A 22,035-nucleotide genomic window follows, 5' to 3' on the forward strand; every position below is an offset into this window, starting at 1 on the left:
CTGGAAAGCAGTTAGCTACTGCTGGTGAGTTTAAGAGCGAGATTTTTTGAGCAGCACTCACCTCCTGCTTTCTATTACTTAGATCATAAGCCTACCGGGGCTGTTAGTGGGCAATAGTTAGACTGTTCACCATATTGAGTACTGAGTACAGTATTAAAATTTCTTACTGCTAAATAATTTCAAAGTAATTTTTTTTAAGAATCAGATTCCATAGTTTTAATGTTTAATTCTTCATTTATTCAACATGACTTGTTTGTACTTCCATTTATATTTTTTTAATAATATTTATTCGTATAATATTTCTCTTGTAATTCAGAAAGCCTAGTTTATGACCTGGTAATGGAGGTAATGATTCCTGAAACCATCAGCAGATGACCAATAGATGTTAAATTTTTATGCATGTTTTCATATTACCTATAGATACATGATACAGAAGATTGCTAATTAGAGTGCAGTCAGGTTCAAGTGATTGTCTTTATGCTATTGTAATCTAAAAAAGATCATATTACATACTCAAAATGTATTAAAATTGGTCTCAGTAAAGCTTAAAAGTATCAATGTAGACACAAAGTTGAAGTAGTACACACCATGGGTTTTGCCCCCTCCACCCTTTTGGGCCTATAGGTGAGTATGTGTTTTGTTTGTACAGGCACCACACTTCCACCTGTACTGCCACTCATTCCACTAGCTGCCTCCTACAAACATCGCATCACCTTATCTCATTTTTTGGATATTCAAAATGGCACCCAAAGGAGGCTGGCAGTGCTAAAAAGACTAAGCATGAAATTCTCATGGTATTGAGAGCGGAGGTTCAATATACAGTGGAGCCTAAGTTTTCATATGCTCTAGTCTGTACATAAAACTATAGTTATTCTATATAAAATGTATTTTTTGTAAATATTTCCCATAAGAAATAATGTAAGCCCAATTAATCCATTCCAAACACCCAAAAACATTAACAAAGAAAAATTTATAAGTGTGAGAGTACTTGTGGTTGGGGATTTTAATGCTAAAGTGGGAAAAAATGTTGTGGAGGGAATAGTAGGTAAATTTGGGGTGCCAGGGATAAATGAAAATGGGGAGCCTTTAATTGAACTATATGTAGAAAGAGGTTTGGTAATAAGTAATACATATTTTATGAAAAAGAGGATAAATAAATATACAAGGCACGATGTAGCACGTAATGAAAGTAGTTTGTTAAATTATGTATTGGTGGATAAAAGGTTGATGGGTAGGCTCCAGGATGTACATGTTTATAAAGGGGCAACTGATACATCGGATCATTATCTAGTTGTAGCTACAGTTAGAGTAAGATGTAGATGGGATAAGAGGAAAATGGCAACAACAAGAGGGAGGTGAAAGTGTATAAACGAAGGGAGGAGGAAGTTCGGGTGAAATATAAGCAACATTGGCAGAAAGGTGGGCTGGTGCAGGTATGAGTAGTGGGGGGGTTGAAGAGGGTTGGAATAGTTTTAAAAATGCAGTATTGGAATGTGGGGCAGATGCTTGTAGTTATAGGAGGGTGAGTGCAGGAGGAAAGAGGAGTGATTGGTGGAATGATGAAGTAAAGGGTGTGATAAAAGAGAAAAAGTTTGCTTATGAGAGGTATTTACAAAGAAGTGTTATAAGAAGAGTAGAGTATTGGAGAGTAAAAGAAAGGTGAAGAGAGTGGTGAGAGAGTGCAAAAGGAGAGCGGATGATAGAGTGGGAGAGGTACTGTCAAGGAATTTTAATGAAAATAAGAAAAAATTTTGGAGTGAGTTAAACAAGTTAAGAAAGCCTAGGGAACAAATGGATTTATCAGTTAAAAACAGAGAAGGGGAGTTAGTAGATGGGGAGATGGAGGTTTTGGGTAGATGGCGAGAATATTTTGAGGAACTTTTAAATGTCGACGAAGAAAGGGAGGCGGTAATTTCATGCACTGGTTAGGGAGGTATATCATCTTTTAGGAGTGAAGAAGAGCAGGATGTGAGTGTGGGGGAGGTGTGTGAGGCATTACGTAGAATGAAAGGGGGTAAAGCAGCTGGAACTGACGGGATCATGAAAGAAATGTTAAAAGCAGGGGGGGACATAGTGTTGGAATGGTTGGTATTTTTGTTTAATAAATGTATGAAAGAGGGGAAGGTACCTAGGGATTGGCGGAGAGTGTGTATAGTCCCTTTATATAAAGGGAAGGGGGACAAAAGAGATTGTAAAAATTATAGAGGAATAAGTTTACTGAGTATACCAGGAAAAGTGTACTGTAGGGTTATTACTGAAAGAATAAGAGGTAAGACAGAATGTAGAATTGTGGATGAGCAAGGAGGTTGTAGGGTGGGTAGGGGATGTGTAGATCAAGTGTTTACATTGAAGCATATATGTGAGCAGTATTTAGATAAAGGTAGGGAAGTTTTTATTGCATTTATGGATTTAGAAAAGGCATATGATAAAGTGGATAGAGGAGCAATGTGGCATATGTTGCAAGTGTATGGAATAGGTGGTAAGTTACTAAATGCTGTAAAGAGTTTTTATGAGGATAGTGAGGCTCAGGTTAGGGTGTGTAGAAGAGAGGGAGACTACTTTCCGGTAAAAGTAGGTCTTAGACAGGGATGTGTAATGTCACCATGGTTGCTTAATATATTTATAGATGGGTTGTAAAAGAAGTAAATGCTAGGGTGTTGGGGAGAGGGGTGGGATTAAATTATGGGGAATTAAATACAAAATGGGAAGTGACACAGTTACTTTTTGCTGATGATACTGTGCTTATGGGAGATTCTAAAGAAAAATTGCAAAGGTTAGTGGACGAATTTGGGAATGTGTGTAAAGGTAGAAAGTTGAAAGTGAACATAGAAAAGAGTAAGGTGATGAGGGTATCAAATGATTTAGATAAGGAAAAATTGGATATCAAATTGGGGAGGAGGAGTATGGAAGAAGTGAATGTTTTCAGATATTTGGGAGTTGACGTGTCAGCGGATGGATTTATGAAGGATGAGGTTAATCATAGAATTGATGAAGGTAAAAAGGTGAGTGGTGCATTGAGGTATATGTGGAGGCAAAAAATGTTATCTATGGAGGCAAAGAAGGGAATATATGAAAGTATAGTAGTACCAACACTCTCATATGGGTGTGAAGCTTGGGTTGTAAATGCTGCAGCGAGGAGGCGGTTGGAGGCAGTGGAGATGTCCTGTCTAAGGGCAATGTGTGGTGTAAATATTATGCAGAAAGTTCGGAGTGTGGAAATTAGGAGAAGGTGTGGAGTTAATAAAAGTATTAGTCAGAGGGCTGAAGAAGGTTTGTTGAGGTGGTTTGGTCATTTAGAGAGAATGTATCAAAGCAGAATGACATGGAGAGCGTATAAATCTGTAGGGGAAGGAAGGCGGGGTAGGGGTCGTCCTCGAAAAGGTTGGAGGGAGGGGGTAAAGGAGGTGTTGTGGGCGAGGGGTTTGGACTTCCAGCAAGTGTGCGTGAGCGTGTTAGATAGGAGTGAATGGAGACAAATGGTATTTGAGACCTGACGATCTGTTGGAGTGTGAGCAGGGTAATATTTAGTGAAGGGATTCAGGGAAACCGGTTATTTTAAATAACCGGACTTGAGTCCTGGAAATGGGAAGTACAATGCCTGCACTCTAAAGGAGGGGTTTGGGATATTGGCAGTTTGGAGAGATATATTGTGTATTTTTATACGTATGTTCTTCTGAACTGTTGTATTCTGGGCACCTCTGCAAAAACAGTGATTATGTGTGAGTGAGGTGAAAGCGTTGAATGATGATGAAAGTATTTTCTTTTTGGGGATTTTCTTTCTCTTTGGGTCACCCTGCCTCGGTGGGAGACGGCCGACTTGTTGAAAAAAAAAAAAAACTCTAGTTTTACATACAGACTAGGGCATACGAAAACCGAGGTTCCACTGTATGTTTGCAGGTAATTAAGGTGTGATGGAGATGTTTATTTATTTGTTTATTTATTTATTTATTAATTTGAACATGATACAGAGAAGTACAAGGAATACAATTTTTAAAGTGCAGCATGCCAAAGCAATGCGAATGAATGAGAAGAAAATGAGAGCTTGTGCAATAAATAGTGCAGATTGTGACGTGCCAAAAAAAAAATACAAAGAGGATGATACAGTTAAATATTACAGAAAAGTTAATGAATATATAACTTGAGGAGAAAACAATGAAAGGGGCCCAGTTTAGTGCTCAGATAATAAGTTGCAAAGTTTTAGTATGAAAATATGTGAGAAGGAAGAGCCCTTAGAACTGTGTATGTTTAATACTGGATGGTTTGAAAACTTTCAAATTCTCACTCAGCTTCATAACATAAACTTCAGCTATGAGAGTGTGTTGTATGATCACATAGCGTCAGTGTTACCCTGCTGACTTTGTGAAAATTGTTTCCGAGAACAGTTACAGTTTTGATCAAGTATTTAATGCTAGTGAGATAGGGCTATGTTGGAACTGTGTACCATCAAGAACCTTAAATTAGCAAGAAAATTTTGCACCAGGTTTCAAGGCAGAATTGCTGTAGGTGCTTAATTTCCAGGAAGGAGAACCTGGGGATAAATGGTTATTAATGCAAGGGTTATGTAAGCAGTTCTATGTTATTGATAAAGTTACTTACGTTTTTCATTGAAAAGAACGCTGACACTCAAAAACATTGTTCTGAAGAGAGGTTCAGAGCAGCTGATGAGGGTGTAATGTTGGCTCTAAGTACCGAGGTGTAGAACATTTGAGATGTATTACAGAATACGTGAGCACTCCAGGACAACCATCAGCTACTGACATCATCATTCACAATGACGCAAAATACACAGCTAGTTACTTAAGCCCAGCAGGGCCACATTAACCCTCAACACACTTCCATGTCAACAAGCATTTAACAACTAAAATGTAAAGTAAGATGTATCAGAATTAGCTTTTGAGCATCCCAGAACTTATCAGTGTGTATTTATTTTTGGTTTTGTGTTTTCTTAATTTTAAGTCCTACTGAAAAGCCGTAGTTTTAGCATGCCCAAAATGTTCTGCATAATCACTAATTTTCCAAATATGTAGTGTACTCTTTTTTTTTTTTGGTAACTGTTCGTATATATAACTATTGTTAACTCTTTTAGGAAATGAAATTCATTTTCAAGATAATCTGTACCAGTATTAGATTTTACCTAGTAAAATATTAAAAAAAGAAAGTTGTGGCAAATTTCAAAGTGTGGAATGTAGCCCAGTTTTTCTTATGTGTTCCTTACTTCTCATTGTAAAAATCCTAACTTGCAGATAGGTTTTATGGCTAATTAATTGGCACTTCTCATTGCAAAAATCCTAGTCCGCAGATAAGTTTTAAAGCTAATTAATTGGCACTGAAGTGACAGTATTAAAATTGTGTTAAGCAAAGTTTACTTGTATCAGCCAGACAGAGCCACATTTACATATTCCTCTAAAGTGTAGAAATATGTGCATCATGTTCCTGAATTTTATACTTATGTAGGTAAGTTTGTTTTAATATGATCCTTTGGGAAAGATGCCTTGATAGGGGAATCAGATCACTTCAAAAAAAATTTTTTTTTACATATACGTACACAATGCAAATATTTTCAAAAACTCATAGTAGGTGTAACATTTTAGGGAGACTTAAACTAGGACTAAAACCACTTACTTAGATGTGAAGTTCATGTGATAAAAGTTAGAGAGTTACCCTTCCCTTCCTCAAATCAAACTTGATTTCCCCCCTACCTTCCCATTCCCCAGGTACTGTACAACTCCTTTAGGCTTAGCACTTCCCCGTAATTATAATACTAATTACATGTATGTTCTTCATCTGTGTACTAACTCTTGGTTTCCTTGCAAATTTAGAATTGGATAACTAATTCTTTTCAAATTTTGTTATATTGATGCAGTTTTTAACCCAAAATGAAGTTATGTTTAACCTCAATGTAAATTTATATTTTTTAGTATATAAAATTTTCTGTAAACATCTTACAACAGATCTCTGACACACTCATCACCAAGTAAGAGAAATTATATTCAAAACTTACTTTTTTGTTTCCCCCAAATGCAGTTTACCAGAGTGGAGAGCCACCTAGAAGGCCTGTCATCACGTCTACCAAATTTGAAGGAAAGAGTAGAGAGATTCCTAGCTACATCAAGGAACTTAGCTCAGTCACGGCACCTCACATCTCTAACGCTCACAAAACACACACAGTTGCTAGAGGTGAGAGACAAGATAGGCTGAATGCACTCTTACAGGACTGAAACTGATTGATTATAACACTGAAACAAGTTAAGCTATAGTAATTATCATGCACTCTTTCAAGACTGAAACTGATTAATTATAACAGTTAAACAAGTTAAGCTATAATTATCATTTATTGTTTTTGTACATTATATTTCTTTATGAATTAGACACATGTGCAACGCTTGGGTATCTTTAATGAAGAAACGTTTTCCCACACAGTGGCTTCATCAGTCCATACAAAGGAGAATGGTGAAGAACAGGAGGAGTTTGAGGTAATCAGTTCTCAGCCTTGAGTCGATGTAATCAGTCAATCAGTCCATCAATCTTGAAAAGAATACAGCATATATGGGAAGAAGTTGATAAATTAGACACATGGATCTTAATACAGGGAATTCTTCACTTGCCTAACCTTTAGGCATGACCTACTTCCACATTTGGATTTGTCAAATGTGATAACACCTATGACTGCTGCACCTTATCTGCCTACAGTATATAAGCCACGTCTTTGCATATATGCTGTATTCCTTTCAAGATTAATGGACTGATGAAGCCACTGTGTGGCAAAACTTTTCCTCATTAAAGATACACAAGTGCTGCACATGTGTCTAACTTATCAACTTGTCAGTTCTCTGAACCATTTGTCTACATTATATTTCTTATGTCCTGGTTGGTCTTTCATCAGATCCTGGAGTTGCCACAGTTGATGGACACTTGTGTAAGAAATGGTTATTATGAAGAAGCCTTAGAAATTTTGGCCTATGTTCGAAGACTTGAGAAAAAACACACAGACATCCCTATTACTGCTGTAAGTATATGCTTTCATTAACAAGATTTAACAGGAGGGCCCCACTCGTACAGCAGGTTAGGGTCCGGGCTACCGCTGTAAAATGAAACAGCCTTTTTTCACCTTGAAATGGACATAAAAACCTGGTAACATGTTTACACTATCATAAATTAAGTGAGCAATATAGCTAGACCTCAAAAATGCATATACAGTACACACATTACTTAACCCTTTGAGGGTCAGTCACGTACATGTACGTCATAACAGCAGGGGCTGGTCATGTACTTATACACGTAAATTCTAGTGTCTTCAAATCAAGTGGGAGAAAGCTGGTAGGCCTATAAAATGAGAGAATGGGTCTGCGGTCAGTGTGCGCAGTACAAAAAAAATTGTGGAGCCAGTGGTGCATTGTGGGAATGCCATTTCAGTACGCCTTGTTTACGATGCCTCACGGTAAGAAACGCCTCACTCCTCTGCAAATTGGGACTCTCTTTGTTCCCAAGTGACAGTTCAAACACAGTTGGAAGTGTCAGTGAAGAAGAATTTTAGGGTTTTGAGGAGTTTGTGACTGAAAATAATGAACATAATAGTGGTAATAGTGATGAAAACCCAGATGACCCTCAACCTTCCACCTCTGGTGCTGGGCCGTCTTGTTCACGTCCAGTTGTACCAGAATGAAAGAGGAAACTCGTATTTTCCTGTGTCCAGGACTCAGATGTGAGCAGTGCTCATGGTAGTGATAGTGAATTTGATCTCCAAGCTTTTGAAAACAGTTCCAGTAGTGAAAGTGAATTGGAATATTCTCCAGTGAAGCGTCAGTATGTACGATGCTACTTGTGCTCTGGTAGTGTGGCATATGCAGTTCCAAAGGTAGGGAGTACATCTCGGAGTACACATCCCATGGCCGTACAACAGGAACAGATAGTGAAAATGAAGATGACATTGTTACAATGGGGATGAATAATGTGCATGTGTCATCAGATGGTAGTAGTGCCATGCACCATGAGGCACCAGCAGCAGCCCATGCTGGTACCCATGCTTTGTTGTAGCTGAGTCAGCTCAGCTACAACAAAGCTCACCCTCACTCACCCACCCACCACAACAACCTCCAAAACCACTGCCTCCACAACCACAACCAACTGTCAGTATCCAGTATCCACCAGCAGACCACACCTGGGATTGGCAGGAAGCTGCCAATTTTGTTCCCAATCCCCATCAGTTTAATGAAAGTCGAAGTAGAATACGGCCATCTTGTACACTTGGGAATAATGCCACTGAACTGGAATGTTTTGAGTTATTCTTTGACGAACCCCTGATGGAAATTATTGTCAGGGAAAGCAACACATGCTACGAGTACACCACAGCAAACAATTCTTTCACCAAGATCACACCTACACCAGTGGAAAGAGACAACTGTGGTTGAGATGTATCTTTTCTTTGCTACAATAATGTTTATGCCTTATGTGTATAAGCACAGTGTCAAATCATACTGGTCGACAGACTGCCTGATTGCAACCCCAGCTTACATTGATATAATACCAGTGAGTCAGTTTGTGCTACTATTACGTATGCTACATTTCTCAGACAAAACCAGGCCTGACAGAAAAGAGGTTATATAAGATTAGGAATGCGTTTATGTATCTGAAACAGAAATTCAGTATGTATTTTTATCCCTTCAGGAAGCTTGTTATTGGCGAGTCTTTGATTTTGTTCAAAGGTAGACTGTCGTTCAGGCAGTATATACCAAGCAAGAGGAAACACTTTAGTATAAAGTTGTTTGTACTTTGTGATTGCTACAGTGGTCTTGTATTGGATATTATTGTGTACTCTGGAAGTAATACATTGCAAGATACAAGGAAGTTATTGGGTATCTCTGGTGATGTGGTTAGAACAATGATGGAACCATATCTTGGTTAGGGGCATATATTATGTACGTACTGATAACTGGTACTCAGTGATTTTTTGCAAGTGAACATGACAGATGTGTGTGATATAGTGCGTGCAAATCGTAAGCATATGCCCAGGTTCAACACAGGCAGGATGAGCAGGAGCATTGTCCATTAACAAGAGGCACTGGAGTGGCAATTTATTATCCGGGAGGCATTTCTTCACACTCGGGCCAAACACTTCATTGAACCATTCCAGGAAAATTTCCCGGGTGACCCATGCCCTACTGTTTGCCTTCCACATCACACACAATTTACTCTTCACAACACTGTTTTTCTTGAACACATTGGGATTTTCAGAGTGATACACCAGTAAAGGCTTCACTTTGAAATCCCCACTAGCATTACCACACAGCAAGAGAGTAAGCCTGACTTTCATAGACTTGTGTCCTGGGAGTGCCTTTTCCTCCTGTGTGATGTAGGTCCTCTTTGGCATTTTCTTCCAAAAGAGGCCTGTTTCATTACAATTGAACACTTGTTGGGGTTGGAATTTTTCAGACTCTACATAACATTTGAATTCACTTACAAATTTTTCAGCCGCATATTTGTCTGAACTGGCACCCTCACCGTGCCTTACGGCACTGTGTATGCCATTTCGCTTCTTAAATTTTTCGAACCAGCCTTTGCTGGCCTTGAATTCACCTTCTTCACCACTTGTTTCAGGCAGTTTCTTTATGAGATCCTCATGCAACTGCCTTGCTTTTTCACAAATAATGGACTGCACTCTGTTCCACACCAACAACAACTTCTCCACTTCTTCAGTTGTTTGGGATCTCTGTTTGGTTATTGCATTCACCCCTTTTGCAACATCAGCTTCCTTGATTTCTTTTCTCTTTGCCACAATGGAGCTGATTGTTGATGGTGACTTCCCGTATATCCTGCCGAGTTCAGCAATGCTTATGCCACTTTCATATTTTCTTAGGATTTCTTTTTTCAGTTTTACAGTATTCTTCAGTTTCTTTACCAAAGCACTGGCACTAGGAGCTTTCTTTGGGGCCATGGTTGCTTATTTAGCAGTCACACACAATAAACAAGTGGCAAAAACAATGGATTATTATGAAATGTTTTGTATGACCTGGCAGGATATGTTCACTCACCGAGAAACAACACTACACTGGCTGAGAATGTGTGTGGGAGGCGGCTTTGTCTGCGCGCTGGGCACTGGACAGGTTCCGTACGGTCAATGAAAACAGAGGTAATCGACGAAAACAGAAGCCAAAAATCAATGAAAAAAGTCGGCCAAAACTGAAATCAGCGATAATGGAGATAGACAAAAATTGAGGGTCCACTGTACAATATACAGTGGACCCCCAGTTATCACCCATAATCTGCTCCAGAAGGTCGGCCGATAACCGAAATGGCCGAAAACCAAATTAATATTTCCCATAAGATTTCATGGAAATACAATTAATCTATTCCAGGCAAAAATATTCACAAAAAAAATAATTTTTTTAACAATTATGTAAGTATTACATACTTTTATTGAAGGCTAATGCTGGCTTCTGGAAGATAGGGAAGAGGAAAGAGGGAGGAGTTAGTGTTTGGAAGGGGAATCCCCCTCCATAAAGACTTTAGGTAGCAAAGCCTTCTCTGGGGTTACTTCCCTTCTCTGTCTTTTATTGCCACTAGGACCAGCTTGAGAGTCACTGGACCCCTGTCTCACACAATAACTGTCCAGAGTGCTCTGTTTCTGGTGTCTCTTTAAGATTTCCCTGAAGTGGGACAGGGTTTTGCCACTAAACATGTTGCAGATATGGCTTGTTTCAGCCTTGTCAGGGTGGCGTTTCTTTATAAAAGCTTGCACCCTAGTCCACATTGCACACATCTCTCTAATCCTGAAGAAGGCACCTCCTTCACTCCCTCTTCCTCCTCCTCTGAAGCAAGTTCCTCAGCTGCAGTCTGTTGCTGTTCAAGTTGAAGATCTTCAGTGGTTAGCTCTTCCCTGTGGTCCTCCACCAACTCTTCCACATCCTCACCACTCACCTCCAACCCCAGGGACTTCCCCAATGCCAGAATAGAGTCCACAGGGTTGGCAGGGTCAGCCTCAAACCCTTCAAAATCCCTCTCTTGGACACAATCTGGCCACAGTTTTCTCCAAGCAGAGTTCAAAGTCCTGGAAGTCACTCCTTCCCAAGCCTTACCTATAAGGCTTATGCAATGGAGGATAGTGAAGTGATTCCTCCAGAACTCTCTGTCCGAGGTCACTTCAAAGCACTTTTGAAACACTGCTATTGTGTAGTTTTTTGAAGCTAGAGATGACCTGCTGGTCCATGGGCTGGAGGAGAGAAGTAGTTTTAGGAGGCAAGAACTTCACTGAGATGAAACTGAAGTCCCTAAACACTTGGTCTTGCAAGTCTGGAGGATGTGCAGGAGCATTGTCCAGTAACTTGAGTGACAATTTCTTTTCCAGGAGGTATTGTTTCACGCTTGCGCCAAACACATCATTAACCCACTCTTTGAAAATTTGCCTTGTGACCCATGCCTGTCTGTGAAGTGTGACCAAAGTGTAAGTTGGAGTAGCAAGATATCCCTGTTATCTAGCATGTTTATGAGACAGAAAAAGACACCAGCAATCTTACCATCATGCAAAACAGTTACAGGTTTCTGTTTCACAGTCATCTGGCAGGACGGTAGTACTTCCCTGGGTGGTTGCTGTCTACCAACCTACCAACCAAAATTAGTGCCGAATAACTGAAGGAACCGAATAACTGATTGCCGGATTTGTGATGGCGGACCTGTAGTAATAATAACAGTAAGGAGAAACTTCAAAAGGCTGGCAGTAGTTGGCACCACCATCAGCAAAACATTGGTAACCACTACTAGTACACTTTTCACCTGCCTAGACTTATGTAGTCTATTAGTATTAGGTTAAGTCTGCCCGAAGTGCCTCGGCGTGATAGTGGGTTTTTTTTTTGCTCCGATCATATTATATGTAAACACACATTGTAACCTTTGCACAGAAATAAGTACAGTGGAACCTCTACTTACGAGTTTAATCCGTTCCATGATGTTGCTCGCAACTGGATTTGCTCGTTTGCAGAGTCAGTTTTCCTCATTTAAATTAATTGAAATGGAATTAATTCGTTCCAGTGGAATTCCAGGCACGAGAAAATACTTTAATAATTTCCCTAATATCATCTATACAGCTTATTTATCTATCAAAATTCATGTAATATGACACAATAAACAATATTAATAACATAGAAACATGATATATACACTAGAATGAATAAAATATATGTCATTAGGTATGTGGCTAGTGGTGGTGACAGCAGCCATTGTTATTGGGGTTTATAGGGCCACCACAGAGGCCATTCCTGCTCCTGACTACATGTGTAGAGAACCTAGGATAACCCAAAAAAGTCAGTGACTTATAAGTGCTACACTCTTAATGCTTCACTTAATTGCTACACTCTTAATGCTACACTTAATTGCTACACTCTTAATGCTACACTTAATTGCTACACTCTCAATGCTACACTTTGCCACTGCTGCTTCATGTTGTCTGCCACTGCTATCTCATGATGTCTGCCACTGCTGCTTCATGTTGTCTGCTACTGCTGCTTCATGTTGTCTGCCACTGCTACCTCATGTTGACTGTCACTGCTGCTTCATGTTGTCTGTCACTGCTGTTTCATGTTGTCTGTCACTGCTGCTTCATGTTGTCTGCCACTGCTACCTCATGTTGTCTGCCACTGTTGCTTCATGTTGTCTGCCAATGCAGCTTCATGTTGTCTGTCACTGCTACTTCATGATGTCTACCACTGATGTCGCCAAAGAATCGAACATTTCTGCTATTTTGAGCTCAATTTCTCAATTTATTTTTGTAGTATATCTTCCATTCTATCACATGAGACCAAATAAAACGAGAATACAACCATAAAAACCATACAAAAATATACCACTAAGGGGAGGTTAATGGCTGAGAAGTGAACTCCATTATTTATGGTCCGATTTTCTTTCATTTTCATCTTTTCACCATACATTGCCCAAGTTTCAATAAGATAGTCCAACAAACAACTGAGATCCAATTCCCTAGATCAAGAGCAAGAGCCCCCTCACCATTGTCAATAAACCTTTCTTGAGGCCCGCTCGCATCTGGAAATTTTGCTCGTGTCTAGAAGCAAAAAATCAACTGAGCAGCTGCTTGTATCTGGAAAAACTCGCACGTGGATGCACTCGTAAGTAGAGATTCCACTGTGTTTTATTTATTTATTTATTTAAGGAACCTCCCTTGAGGGGGAAGTTCACATCCTGAAATTTCCTTTGTACCCAGAAGCAAAAAATCAACCGAATGATGATTTGCATCCTGAAAAATTCATATGGTGGGGCGTTTGTAGACCAAGGTTCCACTATATAATGACACCAATGTTTGTGCTGTTATTGTGTAGCATACAACAAGTGAATATAAACAAATTATGCCATATATTGGTCTCACAGGCCATAAAAGTTACTTGAAAATGTAAAATGCTAAAATATAAAAGAGAAAAGTAGAAAAAAAATAAATTATTACTGCTTGACCGGCAGTCGGCGATGTTGCCGTAAGCAGATCACTTTCTGTTAACTTCACACCTCCACATCTCAGTAAGTATTGATTGCAAAATTTTTTTGTATGGCCTATAACACTCACGAAAACATTATTATTTCATAAAAATTTTTTTTTTTTTTAATATTTTTCAACCATGAGAATGAATTTAGGATTGGGGGTCTTGACCCTCAAAGGGTTAAAATATTTTCAGCCTTGGCTTATAATGAGTGGCGAATGTATTTATTGTAGAAAGTCGGAATAAATGAAAAATGGGTATAATTGAAAACCGCTGTATTAGCAAAATGCTGTAAAGTGAAGCGGGGCCCTCCTATATAATATATGTAAACATGAAAATTGGAAAGATCTACAATTTAACGTTTATCTTTTACTTATGCACTTGTTTCCAGGGAATTGTAACAGAGGTGCAGGCTGGAACGCGTCTGATGTTAAGTCAACTTCTGGCACAGTTGCGATCTCCCCTAGCATTGCCACAGTGCCTCAAAGTTATAGGTATGTAAATTTGAATTTGACAATAACCGAAATGTAATACACTAGTTGAAAAGTACTGTAAATCTCATGCCCAAGTCCTGAGGTTGATATCATTATAATAATGAAATACAATATCAACAAATTGATGCTACTACAATTATTTTACGAACTTGGAAATAACACATGCATTAAGCTGTTTGTCAGGAAACTGTGGTTTGGTTGAATAACCTATAATATTTTATGATCCTTCTCCATGGGGAAGTGGAAAAGAATTCTTCCTCCGTAAGCCATGCGTGTCGTAATAGGCGACTAAAATGCTAGGAGCAAGAGGCTAGTTACCCCTTCTTCTGTATAAATTACTAAATTTAAATAGAAAGACTTAAGTTTTTCTTTTTAGGTCACTCTTCCTCAGTGGGATATGACCGGTGTGTTATAAAAAAAATTATAATCTTCCATGACCAGTATGAATTTTATTTATTTTAGAAAAGGATTGTAATTATGATTCTATTAATGTTTAACTGTAACAATGCATCTCATTATACACCATGTTTAAAATATTTTAGGTTTGCTGCGGCGCCTGGATGTATTTACTGAACCTGAGTTAAGACTTAAATTCCTTCAGGCAAGAGACTCTTGGTTTAATGGTATCTTAAAGGCTATACCTAAGGAGGATGGTAAGTACTCTGGAGTTTGCTGCACTTATGTCAATAGACATGTTAAGTGATTTTGAATGTTTTGTTCCTTTATTATCAGTAGAAGTTAATTTTGGTATTACTATGGTTCTATGGTTTTGAGCTCAGGGTTTGCGCCATAGTAACACGTGACAAACTCGGCTCACTCATACAAACAATGAGCAGTTAATTTGGGCCTAGGTATGGGAGAATGGGTCTATGCTGTGAGTGTGCACCATATCAAAAAAATCCTGCCACACGCAGTGCATGATGGGGGAAAAACTGATCATGTATTTGGTTTAAAATAGCAACTTCGTGGTGTATTTTTGGATGGTTTTATGGTTTCTTGGTATCAGTTGATAAAAAGGAAGATATATTACATAAATAGAGATGATTTTGATTGGTTTCAGGACTGGTAGTAGTTTGAAATTGAGTTCAAAGTAGCAGACACAGATTATGTCACTGATCCAATATGCATCCAACTGGTTTTATTTATTTATTTTATTTATTTATTTATGTCTTTGCAAATAGTAGATTGAGATTATGTATTTACAATAATGGGTTGCAGTGCAAAGTGGTTAGTCCAATACACATTCACAAATGTGCTGACATTATTTATAGTTATTTTAATAATGCAGTAGTCTTCATAACAGTAAATCTTTTGTTTTTTGTGTGATTTATAAAAATTCAAAATGGAAAGCAAATGTAACTAATGAACAGATGATATGTTGTTTTAGTGCCAGGAACGTCTACATTGTTTATTCTGTACCCTATTTCTAAATTATTCCCCAATAAAAGTAGGCCTTAGACAGGGATGTGTGATGTCACCATGGTCATTCAATATATTCATAAATAAAGTTGTAAGAGAAGTGAATGCTCAAGTGTTGGCAAGAGGTGTAGGGTTAAAAGATAAAGAATCTAACACAAAGTGGGAGTTGTCACAGTTACTCTTTGCTGATGACACTGTGCTTTTGGGAGATTCTGAAGAGAAGTTACAGAGGTTGGTTGATGAGTTTAGTAGGATATGTAAAAGTGAATATAGGAAACAGTAAGGTGATGAGGATAACAAAAAAATTAGGTAATGGAAGATTGGATATCAGATTGGAGGGAGAGAGTATGGAGGAGGTGAATGTGTTCAGATATTTGGGAGTGGAAGTGTCAGCAGATGGGTCTATGAAAGATGAGGTGAATCATAGAATTAATGAGGGGAAAATGGTGAGTGTTGCACTGAGGAGTGTATGGAGACAAAGAACTTTATCCATGAAATAGAAGAGGGAAATGTATGAGAGTATAGTTATACCAACACTCTTGTATGGGTGTGAGGTATGGGTGGTGAATTTTGCAACAAGGAGAAGGCTGGAGGCAGTGGAGATGTCATGTCTGAGGACAAATTGTGATGTGAATATAATGCAGAGAATTTGTAATTTAGAGATTAGGAGGAGGTGCGGGTTTGCCAAAATTATTATCCAGAGGGCTGAGGAAGAGTTACTGAGATGGTTTGGACATATAGAGAGGAAGGAACAAAACAGAATGAATTCAAGAGTGTATAAATCTGTAGTGGAGGGAAGGCGGGGTAGGGGTCAGCCTAGGAAAGGTCTGAGGGAGGGGGTAAAGGAGGTTTTGTGTGCGAGGGGCTTGGACTTCCAGCAGGTGTGCATGACCATGTTAGATAAGTCCAAGTGGAGACAAGTGGTTTTTGGGACTTGACTTGCTGTTGGAGTGTAAGCAAGGTAACATTTATAAAGGGATTCAGGTAAACCGGCAGACCGGACTTGATTCCTGGAGATGGGATACAGTGCCAGCACTCTGAAGGAGGGGTATTAATGTTGCAGTTTTATAACTGTGGTGTAAGCACTCCTCTGGCAAGACAGTGGTGGAGTGAATGATAATGAGAGTTTTTCTTTTTTGGGCCACCCTGCCTTGGTGGGAAACGGCCGATGTATTAATAAAAAATAATTTTTAAATTGGCAATTTTTAAATTTTGTGTGAAATTGGCCAAATTGCCAATTTCTGATCACTTTATTTGGTACTTGAGATAGTTAAAAGGGCAGTTTCTTGTACTCAGTCAATAGAGTGGAAGACATACATATGAAATAGCTAAGAGTTTGGTTGACTGGAACAATGGAATTAGCCTAAAATAGGACTTAAAGTGGGCAAAATCGCCGATGCATATATATTGACAAGATCACTAGCATTACGAGTGCATAATTCCCTAAGTTTTCCATGAAATTTTGTACTTTCGGTTTTGTTATCTTCAGAAAAAGTTTCTTTATAATTTCCTTCTTTTTTTCAGATTAAGGGTCTGGGCCCTGAAAGGATTATGAATTAGAATGGGTGTTCTTCTTACATAATGGACATAATGATAAAGTTTTAATATTTTTAGTATTTGAAGTATACCTGTTATGAAAATTCATCTAGCCGTCCTCATTAAATAGTAGAAAGAGAAATTATCTGATACAGTATGTTACATTACATTATTCAGTAAAATGCATTATAAACTTTTCTGAATTTGCTTGTGTCAGTTTACTGTTGTGTCACCAGGACACTTGATTATATAGCACATGCATTTTTCATTCTTCCAATTAATCACAATTTTTTTGTTAGTCAATATTGTTTGAAACCTGTCAGTAATTTGTGTTCTTATGTTTATTCTGTACTTTCATTTGACAGCTTATCAACACATAATCAAAGTGGTGGAGGCTTCCAGGGTTCACCTTTTTGATATTGTCACACAGTACAGAGCCATCTTTTCTGATGATGATACAAGATTCAGTCTTGGTGATCCTGAGGTTAATGAACAAGCAATCTTCCATGGCTGGATTCTCCATAAGGTTTGTTAATATTTTTTAACAATCTGTATGCATTACAATATTAAAATGGTATAAAATACCGACAGGTTGTTAGGTAAGACACATATGCAACAGTTAGGTATCTTTATTATGAAACGTTTCGCCTACACAGTAGGCTTCTTCAGTCGAGTACAGAAAAGTTGATAGAAGCAGAAGATACTTGAAGACGATGTAATCAGTCCATCACCCTTAAAGTTTTGAGGTGGTCAGTCCCTCAGTCTGGAGAAGAGCATTGTTCCGTAGTATGAAACAATATGGAGATGAAGTGACAGGATGGAGCTTATATAGCGCCAAGAGGTGAGACGTAGGCCACTAGGAGAGGTAAGAACTCAGATGTTGAGAGGTCAGGTCCCTCTCAAATCCAGCCGCTCTCACTAGTGGAAGTTGTCGAAGTTGATTGCAGGTCTGTACCAAGATACCCTTGTGTTGCAGTGTCTGACAGATTGAAAATTAAAATGGTATAAAATACCGACAGGTGGCCTACGTCTCACCTCTTGGCGCTATATAAAGCTCCATCCTGTCACTTCATCTCCATATTGTTTCATACTATGGAACAATGCTCTTCTCCAGACTGAGGGACTGACCACCTCAAAACTTTAAGGGTGATGGACTGATTACATCGTCTTCAAGTATCTTCTGCTTCTATCAACTTTTCTGTACTCGACTGAAGAAGCCTACTGTGTAGGCGAAACGTTTCATAATAAAGATACCTAACTGTTGCATATGTGTCTTACCTAACAACATGCATTACAATACAGTGCATTTAATTTTTAATAATAATATTCATACCTGATTTAGTAATCTTCCATAGCTGGATTCTCCATAAGGTTTGTTAATATTTTTTAACTCTCTGTATACATTACAATACAGTGCTTTTAATTTTTAATAATAAAAATCATACCTGGTTTCTTTACATCTTGTATTATTTGTGTATTTAATGTTTTGATGTATTTTTTTTTCAACAAACCGGCCATATCCCACCAAGGAAAGGTGACCTAAAAAGGAAAACAAATTTTTTTCCATTTTAAATTTAGTAATGTATACAGGAGAAGGGGTTACTAGCCCCTTGCTCCTGGCATTTTAGTCACCTTTTACGACATGCATGGCTTACGGAAGAAGAATTCTGTTACACTTCCCCATGTACTACATATTTATTATTTGGCTTGTGAACCTGATTGTCCACACCATTATACAGAATGAGGTGAAAATTATTAATTCTGACAGATTGCTATTTTCGACAGGTTAACCAGTTCATAAAACTAGTGGAGAAGGACCTTCAGCGAGGAGTTGGAGTCAACCTGGAGGCTGTCCTGGCTCAGTGTATGTTCTTTGGTCAGTCATTTAGCCGCATTGGAGCGGATTTTCGAACCCTTCTTATTCCACTATTCCAGGTCAGTTTTTTAATATCTGTTAGTATGATTTTGTGTACTGATGAAGAAATGTGTGTGTATTTTAATGTAATAAATGGTATTGTGAAGGTTTTTCTCATGTACATGGAAATACATTACCATATTTGTATTATTTTTTTTTATTATCACACTGGCCGATTCCCACCAAGGCAGGGTGGCCCGAAAAAGAAAAACTTTCACCATCATTCACTCCATCACTGTCTTGCCAGAAGGGTGCTTTACACTACAGTTTTTAAACTGCAACATTAACACCCCTCCTTCAGAGTGCAGGCACTGTACTTCCCATCTCCAGGACTCAAGTCCGGCCTGCCGGTTTCCCTGAATCCCTTCATAAATGTTACTTTGCTCACACTCCAACAGCACGTCAAGTATTAAAAACCATTTGTCTCCATTCACTCCTATCAAACACGCTCACGCATGCCTGCTGGAAGTCCAAGCCCCTCGCACACAAAACCTCCTTTACCCCCTCCCTCCAACCCTTCCTAGGCCGACCCCTACCCCGCCTTCCTTCCACTACAGACTGATACACTCTTGAAGTCATTCTGTTTCGCTCCATTCTCTCTACATGTCCGAACCACCTCAACAACCCTTCCTCAGCCCTCTGGACAACAGTTTTGGTAATCCCGCACCTCCTCCTAACTTCCAAACTACGAATTCTCTGCATTATATTCACACCACACATTGCCCTCAGACATGACATCTCCACTGCCTCCAGCCTTCTCCTCGCTGCAACATTCATCACCCACGCTTCACACCCATATAAGAGCGTTGGTAAAACTATACTCTCATACATTCCCCTCTTTGCCTCCAAGGACAAAGTTCTTTGTCTCCACAGACTCCTAAGTGCACCACTCACTCTTTTTCCCTCATCAATTCTATGATTCACCTCATCTTTCATAGACCCATCCGCTGACACGTCCACTCCCAAATATCTGAATACGTTCACCTCCTCCATACTCTCTCCCTCCAATCTGATATTCAATCTTTCATCACCTAATCTTTTTGTTATCCTCATAACCTTACTCTTTCCTGTATTCACCTTTAATTTTCGTCTTTTGCACACCCTACCAAATTCATCCACCAATCTCTGCAGCTTCTCTTCAGAATCTCCCAAGAGCACAGTGTCATCAGCAAAGAGCAGCTGTGACAACTCCCACTTTGTGTGTGATTCTTTATCTTTTAACTCCACGCCTCTTGCCAAGACCCTCGCATTTACTTCTCTTACAACCCCATCTATAAATATATTAAACAACCACGGTGACATCACACATCCTTGTCTAAGGCCTACTTTTACTGGGAAAAAATTTCCCTCTTTCCTACATACTCTAACTTGAGCCTCACTATCCTCGTAAAAACTCTTCACTGCTTTCAGTAACCTACCTCCTACACCATACACTTGCAACATCTGCCACATTGCCCCCCTATCCACCCTGTCATACGCCTTTTCCAAATCCATAAATGCCACAAAGACCTCTTTAGCCTTATCTAAATACTGTTCACTTATATGTTTCACTGTAAACACCTGGTCCACACACCCCCTACCTTTCCTAAAGCCTCCTTGTTCATCTGCTATCCTATTCTCCGTCTTACTCTTAATTCTTTCAATTATAACTCTACCATACACTTTACCAGGTACACTCAACAGACTTATCCCCCTATAATTTTTGCACTCTCTTTTATCCCCTTTGCCTTTATACAAAGGAACTATGCATGCTCTCTGCCAATCCCTAGGTACCTTACCCTCTTCCATACATTTATTAAATAATTGCACCAACCACTCCAAAACTATATCCCCACCTGCTTTTAACATTTCTATCTTTATCCCATCAATCCTGGCTGCCTTACCCCCTTTCATTTTACCTACTGCCTCACGAACTTCCCCCACACTCACAACTGGCTCTTCCTCACTCCTACAAGATGTTATTCCTCCTTGCCCTATACACGAAATCACAGCTTCCCTATCTTCATCAACATTTAACAATTCCTCAAAATATTCCCTCCATCTTCCCAATACCTCTAACTCTCCATTTAATAACTCTCCTCTCCTATTTTTAACTGACAAATCCATTTGTTCTCTAGGCTTTCTTAACTTGTTAATCTCACTCCAAAACTTTTTCTTATTTTCAACAAAATTTGTTGATAACATCTCACCCACTCTCTCATTTGCTCTCTTTTTACATTGCTTCACCACTCTCTTAACCTCTCTCTTTTTCTCCATATACTCTTCCCTCCTTGCATCACTTCTACTTTGTAAAAACTTCTCATATGCTAACTTTTTCTCCCTTACTACTCTCTTTACATCATCATTCCACCAATCGCTCCTCTTCCCTCCTGCACCCACTTTCCTGTAACCACAAACTTCTGCTGAACACTCTAACACTACATTTTTAATCCTACCCCATACCTCTTCGACCCCATTGCCTATGCTCTCATTAGCCCATCTATCCTCCAATAGCTGTTTATATCTTACCCTAACTGCCTCCTCTTTTAGTTTATAAACCTTCACCTCTCTCTTCCCTGATGCTTCTATTCTCCTTGTATCCCATCTACCTTTTACTCTCAGTGTAGCTACAACTAGAAAGTGATCTGATATATCTGTGGCCCCTCTATAAACATGTACATCCTGAAGTCTACTCAACAGTCTTTTATCTACCAATACATAATCCAACAAACTACTGTCATTTCGCCCTACATCATATCGTGTATACTTATTTATCCTCTTTTTCTTAAAATATGTATTACCTATAACTAAACCCCTTTCTATACAAAGTTCAATCAAAGGGCTCCCATTATCATTTACACCTGGCACCCCAAACTTACCTACCACACCCTCTCTAAAAGTTTCTCCTACTTTAGCATTCAGGTCCCCTACCACAATTACTCTCTCACTTGGTTCAAAGGCTCCTATACATTCACTTAACATCTCCCAAAATCTCTCTCTCTCCTCTGCATTCCTCTCTTCTCCAGGTGCATACACGCTTATTATGACCCACTTCTCGCATCCAACCTTTACTTTAATCCACATAATTCTTGAATTTACACATTCATATTCTCTTTTCTCCTTCCATAACTGATCATTTAACATTACTGCTACCCCTTCCTTTGCTCTAACTCTCTCAGATACTCCAGATTTAATCCCATTTATTTCCCCCCACTGA

At 38.9% G+C, this 22,035-nt stretch overlaps 1 protein-coding gene across 3 annotated transcripts in view; it reads left to right on the forward strand.

Moving 5' to 3' along the window:
• Cog8 (conserved oligomeric Golgi complex subunit 8) overlaps positions 1 to 22,035 on the forward strand; it is a 79,424-nt gene that overhangs the window by 20,465 nt on the left and 36,924 nt on the right. For all 3 annotated transcript variants that reach the window (XM_070087475.1, XM_070087474.1, XM_070087476.1), the window contains exons 4-9: positions 6,025 to 6,177; positions 6,884 to 7,006; positions 13,867 to 13,969; positions 14,512 to 14,622; positions 17,290 to 17,450; positions 18,710 to 18,859. In XM_070087475.1, coding sequence (XP_069943576.1) covers positions 6,025 to 6,177; positions 6,884 to 7,006; positions 13,867 to 13,969; positions 14,512 to 14,622; positions 17,290 to 17,450; positions 18,710 to 18,859 — 801 coding nt within the window. The remainder of the gene's footprint in view (positions 1 to 6,024; positions 6,178 to 6,883; positions 7,007 to 13,866; positions 13,970 to 14,511; positions 14,623 to 17,289; positions 17,451 to 18,709; positions 18,860 to 22,035) is intronic.

The sequence above is a fragment of the Cherax quadricarinatus genome, chromosome 22, assembly GCF_038502225.1.
Source record: "Cherax quadricarinatus isolate ZL_2023a chromosome 22, ASM3850222v1, whole genome shotgun sequence".
Lineage (NCBI taxonomy): Eukaryota > Metazoa > Arthropoda > Malacostraca > Decapoda > Parastacidae > Cherax > Cherax quadricarinatus.